This window comes from Chiloscyllium plagiosum, chromosome 16, assembly GCF_004010195.1.
Source record: "Chiloscyllium plagiosum isolate BGI_BamShark_2017 chromosome 16, ASM401019v2, whole genome shotgun sequence".
Taxonomy (NCBI): domain Eukaryota; kingdom Metazoa; phylum Chordata; class Chondrichthyes; order Orectolobiformes; family Hemiscylliidae; genus Chiloscyllium; species Chiloscyllium plagiosum.
The window spans coordinates 69,348,000-69,356,232 of record NC_057725.1 but is presented as its reverse complement, the minus strand read 5'-3'; the positions used below and the strand labels follow the sequence as shown (position 1 = coordinate 69,356,232).

Below are 8,233 nucleotides of genomic sequence, written 5' to 3'. Positions count from 1 at the left end.
CTTTGATGCTGCCTGACCTGCTGCGCTTTTCCAGCAACACATTTTTCAGCTCCGATCTCCAGCATCTGTAGTCCTCACTTTCTCTTATACCAAGCAATGCAATGTCAAACAAATGTATTGCCATTATTTTGTTGGTAACATAGAAGCAGCATTTTAACTGTCAATGTTATCCGTTGACTTATTGTACAGAGAAAACTAAAAATGGTGTTCGAAATCAGAAGCAAAAACATAAATTGCTCGGAAAACTCAGTGGGTTCTGCAGCATCAGTGGAGGGAATGCAGGGTTAATGTCATGGATACAGTGACCTTTCTTCAGAACTGATTGTAGCTCAGCCCTAAAATTGTTGAACTCGATATTGAGTCTGGAGGCTGCAGAGGGACAATGTGACAGTGAAACAGAAATTTTTAAATGAAGTTTTTTTGTGGCCAGAGAGCTGATTCACCTAATGAAGAGTGGGTGATGGGTGGACTGGACTCACAGCGATTGAGCTAGGATCTGCATGACAGAATCTTGGATGAACTGTTGACATTGTGACCTCTGTTGATCTGGGCTCAGCAGGTCTGACTATCGATTTTCCAGTTAGGGTGACCTTTTGTCTTCATTCTCTTTGGCTCTGTTGTTTTTTTTTGAAATGCTGTTTCCTCATTGGCTCTCTCTGGCCAAGAAAATATGATCTGAAGCGTTCAGTGACTCCTCTTTCTCCAAAGATGCTGCCTGGTATGTCCAGCTGGATCAGAATGACCTTGCTTTGCATGCCTCTGTGCTGCTGACTCCCATGTCTCCCTCATAACAGTGAGGGCACGGTGGGGGGGGGTGGTGGTGGTGGTGTGCGACTATGAACGTGGCAGGTTGAGGGATCCAGGAAGGAGTGTTGATGGAGTCTCAGCCCTTGAGCTTATCCAACAGGTCTATCAATCTTGCTCCCTATGTGGATGAGAGTTGAGCTGTGGGGAGGATGAGCAAACTGACCATAGTAACGTGATACAGCCAATCAGTAGGGGGTAGAAAAGAGAAATGATGTAATCGAGATAGTATAGTCAGAGGAATAAACACTGTTCATCATAGCCAGGATCGAGACTTAGCAAGCTGTGTTGCTTGCCTGGTGCATGGGCAGAATATTCCATCTGGACTCCAGAGGAACTTTCTTGTAATTCATTCACATGATGAGGGTGTAACTGACTAGGCCAGCGTTTATTGCACCCCTAATTGCCCATGAAGAAGCAGCCATATTATTCTGGGTGTGGAGTCGCATGTAGGTCAGATCATGTAAGGTTGGCAGTTTCCTTTGGATTAGTGAACCAATGGGTTTCTCAGATGATTGACAATGACTTCATAGTCACCATTAAAATCTTAATTCCAGACTTTCATTGAATTCAAATTCCACCATCTGTTGTGGGTTTCGAACCTGGGTCCTCAGACATTATTTGGGTCTCTGGATTAGCACTGAAAATGTGTTGCTGGAAAAGCGCAGCAGGTCAGGCAGCATCCAGGGAACAGGAGAATCGACGTTTCGGGCATAAGCCCTTCTTCAGGAATCTTGATTCTCTGGATTAGCAGTCTGATAATGACATGATCATACCGCTAAATTGGTGCGGGAGGGGAAAGTTCTAGTTGTCGTAGTCCGAGTAGTTAGAAAGAGCAAAGGGGTTCAGCTGAGGGAACATGGGGCTAAACTACGAAGCCGAACCAAAAAGGTGGTAGTCTCCAGATTACTACCTGAGCCATGAGAAGATTGATGCAGCATGAGCAAGAAAGATTGGCTGGAAGATTGTGGGAGAATTAGGTTTAAAGCCATGGGACATTGGCACCAGGACTGGGGAAGGAGGGAGCTGTTCTGATGGGACGGGCTCCACCTGAATCATGCTGGGACCGGGGTGCTGGCAAATCGCTGTGTACAGAGTTTTAAACTAAACTGGGGAGTGGGTTCAGTTGCATAGAAAAAAATTTAAAAGTGGGGAGGGCTCAGCAGATGTTGTTATTAACATTATAACTAATAGGACAGTGTGTGGAAAGGGTCAGGAATCTCACTTCAGGCACAGCAGATAAGGAGATAATTATAGCAAGGGGTCGGCCACGGGGCAGTGGGGTTGTTTGGTGTGTGTCCCAGAGGTGTTCCCTGCAGCGTTGCATGAGTTTCATCAGTGTAAAACCTGCACCCCCCACCCCCAATCGTCCACCAACCAAGACCCCAAAGGATTCTTCCACATCCGGCAGAGATTTTCCTGCACACCCAAACGCCTCTGTGTCCATTGGTCCTGATATGGTCTCCTCTACATCGGGGAGACAGGACACTAACTCGCTGAGTGTTTCAGGGAACATCTCTGGGACACATGCACCAAACAATCCCACCACCCTGTGGCCGACCACTTTAACTCTCCCTCCCACTCCGCCAAGGACATGCAAGTCCTGGCTCTCCTCCACCGCCAAATCCAAACCACCCGACACAGTAGGCGGCACGGTGGCACAGTGGTTAGCACTGCTGCCTCACAGCGCCAGAGACCCAGGTTCAATTCCCGCCTCAGGCGACTGACTGTGTGGAGTTTGCACATTCTCCCCGAGTCTGTGTGGGTTTCCTCCGGGTGCTCTGGTTTCCTCCCACAATTGCGCTTCGGCGGGTCGGTGTGGACTTGTTGGGCCGAAGGGCCTGTTTCCACACTGTAAGTAATCTAATCTAATCTAAAAAAAACCTGGAGGCAAAATGCCCTATCTTCCATCTTGGGACCTTCAAACTACATGGCATCAATGTCGATTTCACCAGTGTCCTCATCCTCCCTCCCCCCACTTCATCCCAGATCCAACTCTCCAGCTTGGCACCACCCTCTTGAACTGTCCTACCTGTCCGTTTTCCTTCCCACTTCTCCGACCTATCTCTATTAACCCCCACCTGCATCTACTTATGGCCTTCCCAGCTACCTTATTTTCCCACCCCCGCCCCCATTCATCTCTCAGCCCCCTTTGCCCTCCACATTCCTGATGAAGGGTTTCTGCCTGAAACGTCAACGGTCCTACTCCTCGGATGCTTCCTGACCGTCACGCTTTTCACCTATGGATAGAGGCCTGGCTGACTGGCAGAAGGCAGGCTGTGTGGATAAAAGTGACTAGTGGAGTTCCATGGGGGTTTGCATTGGGATCGTTACTATTCACGTTATGCATTAATGATCTGGGTGAAGCACCGAGAGCATTGTTGCTCAGTTTGCAGATGACACAAAGGTGTAGGAAAGGTATTGTTAAGGAAGCAGGAAGGCTGCAGAAGGTCTTGCTCAGACTGGGAGAGTGGGCAAAGAAGGACCAGTGTTGGAAAGTTTAAGATTTTGGCAGGAAGAATAGAGGCATAGACCATTTTCCAAATGGGAAATGGCTTTGGGAATCTGAAGCACAAAGGGACTTGGGAGAATAAGTTCGCATGCAGGTACATTCAGCTCAAGAGGGCTACGGTGCAGGAACAGCAATGTATAAGGCTCTGAACAGACAGTGTTTTGATGCCATATCTAATGACAATGGTCTGATATTGGAGGGGCTTCAGAGAACGTTTACAGGAATAATCTCCGGGATGAAGGGTTTGTCATACGAGGGGCGATTGAGGACTCTGGGTTTATACTCGACATAGTTCAGCAGGACGGTGGTGGGCAGGGCATGTCACTGAAATTTAGAGAATACGCAGAGGCCTGATTAGAGTGGGCATAGAGGTGATGTTTCCACTAGAAGGAGAGACCTGGATCCAAGGGCACACCCTCAGAGTAAAGGGCTAACCCTTTAGAACTGAGCTGGGGAGGAATCCCTTCACCCTGAGGCTGGTGAATCTGTGGAGCTGATTGTGTGGAAGGCTGTGCAGGCCAAGGCATTGAGTGGATTTTCAGACAGAGAGGTTCTTGAGTCCGAAGGAGATCAAGAGTAACCTGGCAGGAGAAAGGGCTTGGGATGCATATCAGCAATGATTGAATGGTGCCTCAAACTCAATGGGCTGAGTGGCCGAATTCTGCTTGTCCACCTTACGGTTTTATGGTCTCTTCCAGTGGCAGTGACAGCGTGGAGTATAATGACTCCAGCTCTTCATACTCCTCCCTGGGTGACTTTGTGAGTGAAATGATGAAGTGCGACATCAAAGGAGACACACCGAGTAAGTATCCAGTGTCACTATGTTAATGGGATAAGTGAGCCCTCTGCTCCACTGTTGCTTTGGAGCTGCATCCCTGTCATGGGCTCTGCAAGCACTGTGTTGGTGTCTTCCTAATCGCAAGCATACAGTGCCAACCTGCCTCAGAGAGGTGGCATGCTCCAGGAATTAGAGAGGGGCAGTTGTAAGGTTCCTGATGTGATATTCGAAAGCCAAGACTTTTGCTACATAGACACAGATTCAAGTCCAACAACAGCAGTGGGGAGAAATTGAGTTGATGTAACTGAGAAGTGTGGAATTAAAGCCAGTCTCAGGGACTGGTGAGTGTGAAATGAGTGGATCATTCTGAAATCCTTTCTGGTTCACGAATGCTCTTCACGGAAGGAAACTTGCTGTGCTTACCTGGTCTGGCTGGTAGTCCCAGCTGACGTGGTTGGCTCTTAGCTGTGAATGGACCAAAGGTAGAACGCCTAGGATCAGCAGCAAGACATGTGTGTCCCCAGCATGGTCAGTGTGACTCCCGCGGTCAGTCAGTGCGACTCCCATGGTCGGTGGGTCGGTCAGTGCAGCTCCCACGGTCGTTCAGTCAGTGCGACTCCCGTGGTCAGTCGGTCGGTCGGTGGGTGCGGCTCCCGTGGTCGGTCAGTGTGGGAGCCAGCTGTTGTGTTCTCTCTGTGCCTGGGCTGTGCTTGAACGTACTGCTGTCATTACAGATGTTGACCCTCCCAGCCACGCTGCACTTGGTGATCCGAGCGAGATTGAGTTCCAGGGATTTCAGAAATATCGAGAGGATCTGGATGACCAGGGGCCGGACAGTGAGAATTCCTTGGACAACAATCCTCCCCGCTCCAGCTCAAGTACGACAGCCAGCAGCAGTCCCAGCACAGTCATACAGGGCACCAACCACGTAGGTTCACGTCAAGGTGACAATGTTCCTTTGCTCTCCCTGAATCCAGTGCCCTTGCTGTCTCACTGTGCAGCTGCCAGTCTTTGTCACTTGGGTACTGTCTGTCACTTACTCTCTGTTCCTTTGCCAGGCACTGTCCCAGTTAAACCTCCTCCCATAAAGCCTCAATGGTTGCCCTCCCCATTCCTGCAGCGTCCAACCCTTCCCCATCACGCCTGCCTGTGGTGATCCTAGTATCCTCACGCTCAAATCTCCTGTGGTGATGGTCGAGATTAGAGTGGTGCTAGAAAAGCCCAGCATGTCAGGCAGCATCCGAGGAGCAGGAAAACCGATGTTTCGGGCAGAAGCCCTTCATCAGGAATCCCCTGTGGTGGTCCCAACCACCAGCATCCACCCCCACCCCACCCACCCCCATCCAGCAGTGAGCCATCTCACTCTGCCCCAGGAGCTGGCCATTGGTTTGCCCCTTGGCGGGGGTTGGGTAGGCGGCCTGTGTCTGAGGGTGGTCCTCGGGACGTTTGTGGTGACGCGGGTGTGAGGAGAGGGAAAGCTGGTGGGGTGGCAGTCATTCCCCTGTTTGGGCTGGGCTGGAGCTGTCACTGACTGCCACTCCTTGGGCCCAGCAGGAGTCGATCGACTCGACGGAGGCGGAGGAGAAAACGCTGACCTTCCACAACCACATCTCGGCGGCGTCCATTCAGGCCTTCGCCAAAGCCAGCCTGGAGAGGCGGGAGAATAACGGGATGGCAGAGGTGCCGGCCCGCCAGCGAGACTATGAGAACCCGTACTTTGAACCTCAGTACGGCTTCCCCACAGAGGATGAGGATGACGACCAGGGAGAGAGCTACACACCGCACTTTGTTCAGAACGTGAACGACAACCGGTGAGATTTCAGGCTGACGATTGAAGCCTCTTCCCAATGCCCCCCTTTTAATCTGACTGGGGTGGCTGCATGACTGCACTCGGGGCATGAAGGCGAACATCTGCAGCTTTTGTATTCTCCTGGACCAATGTTCCCAACAGTTAATGCAGCAAATCAGGAAAGTGGCATGGTCGAGACAATGCCTCTGGGTGAGGGCCTATGTGGAGGGTGGTGTTTGGGTATTGGCTGCCTCTCTGGGTGAGGGAGGATCGGGGAGCCATGGGGACACCTTGGAGCATGGGGAAGGGGCGGGGTGTGTGAGAGAGAGCCAGCCCCAGCACTGGGTGAGGGTGAGGGTCATGACCAGGTGCTGAGGGGGGGTTAAGGGTGAGAACAAGGGTCACACCTGGACACAGAGGGAGTGAGGGCTGAGGGTCATGTCTCGGTGCTCGGAGGGTGGTGGGGGGAAGGTGACGGTCACGGTCAGATGCTGGGAGGGCGTGAGAGTGCAGCCCGAGCATGGTGACTGAGTGGGAAAGACACCCGAGGAGCTGGTGTTGGTGTACTGGCAGCAAATAGGCTTGGGGACCATGATGTAGCCTGTGATTTCGTACTGGCCTGGGCAGTATAAAGGTGACAAAGGGACAAACTTAACAGGCCTTCCCATGTAGTCTGATCAAACTGCAGCTTTTTAACATACTGCGATGACCTTGTTTTGATTAGCCACAAATTGGTGTATTGATTGGATCCTAAAAAAAACCTGCCTCAGGTCAGGTGTTGGATAATGTCACTGAACCAAAAATGCAGAATCTAAGGCGAGTATTCTTGAGACAGGAAATGGCAGATGGTGAAATCAGATTTATTTTTTAAAATCTGAAATGAAAAGCAACCACGTAACTATTATCAATTGTCACTTTAGAATAAAAAGCTTCTAGTTCAGTGTCCTTCAGGAAAGGAAATCTCCCAACCTTGCCTGGTCTGGCCAACATGTGACTCCTGACTCTGAGCAATGTGGTTGACTCTGAACTGCCCTCTAGGCAATTAGATATGGGCAGGAAGTGCTGGCCAAGCCAGTGAAATGCAGATCCTATCTATGAATAACAAAAAATGACCTACCGTTACTTACAGAAGACCTCAATGAGCTCTGCGTGGAATTCAGAGCTGCTAATTTCAGAAAGTATGTGGAGAGGATGGTAGTGTTGTGAAGGAAATGTGTCAGGGATGATGCCACGTGTTCACACTGGTTTCCAATGTTCCAGGCCCCACAAGCTGCTCCGTCCCAACAGCCTGAGGCTCCCGAGTGACTCTGAAGCAGAATCAGACTCACGAGCGAGTTCACCAAACTCCACTGTCTCCAATAACAGCAGTGAGGGATTCGGAGGATTCATGTCATTTGCCAGTAAGTGTTAAACACGGACTGTGTATGATAGTATTATTAGAGAATCAGAGTTAAACACGGACAGTACGTGACTGTGTTATTAGAGAATCAGTGTTAAGCACGGACTGTGTGTGATTGTGAGACGAGAGAATCAGTGTTAAACACGGACTGTGTGTGACTGTTATTAGAGAATCCGTGTTAAACACGGACTGTGTCATTGTGATACTAGAGAATCAGTGTTAAACACGGACTGGGTGTGACTGTTATTAGAGAATCCGTGTTAAACACGGACTGTGTCATTGTGATACTAGAGAATCATTGTTAAACACGGACTGTGTGTGACTGTGATATTAGAGAATCCGTGTTAAACACGGACTGGGTGTGACTGTGTTATTAGAGAATCAGCGTTAAACACGGACTGTGTGTGACTGTGTTATTAGAGAATCAGCGTTAAACACGGACTGTGTCATTGTGATACTAGAGAATCATTGTTAAACACGGACTGTGTGTGACTGTGATATTAGAGAATCCGTGTAAAACACGGACTGGGTGTGATTGTGTTATTAGAGAATCAGCGTTAAACACGGACTGTGTGTGACTGTGTAATTAGAGAATCAGCGTTAAAGACGGACTGTGTGTGTCTGTGTTATTAGAGAATCAGAGTTAAACACGGACTGAGTGTGTCTGTGTTATTAGAGAATCAGAGTTAAACACAGACTGTGTGTGTCTGTGTCATTAGAGAATCAGAGTTAAACACGGACTGTGTGTGACTGTGTTATTACAGAATCAGCGTTAAACACGGACTGTGTGTGACTGTGTTATTACAGAATCAGTGTTAAACACGGACTGTGTGTGACTGTGTTATTAGAGAATCAGCATTAAACACGGACTGTGTGTGTCTGTGTTATTAGAGAATCAGCGTTAAACACGGACAGTATGTGACTGTGTTATTAGAGAATCAGCATTAAACA

The 8,233-nt window shown here is 49.4% G+C and overlaps 1 protein-coding gene across 8 annotated transcripts in view; it reads left to right on the top strand.

Moving 5' to 3' along the window:
* madd (MAP-kinase activating death domain) overlaps positions 1-8,233 on the top strand; it is a 118,008-nt gene that overhangs the window by 83,277 nt on the left and 26,498 nt on the right. For all 8 annotated transcript variants that reach the window (XM_043706307.1, XM_043706308.1, XM_043706304.1 and 5 more), the window contains 4 exons: positions 4,015-4,118; positions 4,829-5,022; positions 5,649-5,905; positions 7,144-7,283. In XM_043706307.1, coding sequence (XP_043562242.1) covers positions 4,015-4,118; positions 4,829-5,022; positions 5,649-5,905; positions 7,144-7,283 — 695 coding nt within the window. The remainder of the gene's footprint in view (positions 1-4,014; positions 4,119-4,828; positions 5,023-5,648; positions 5,906-7,143; positions 7,284-8,233) is intronic.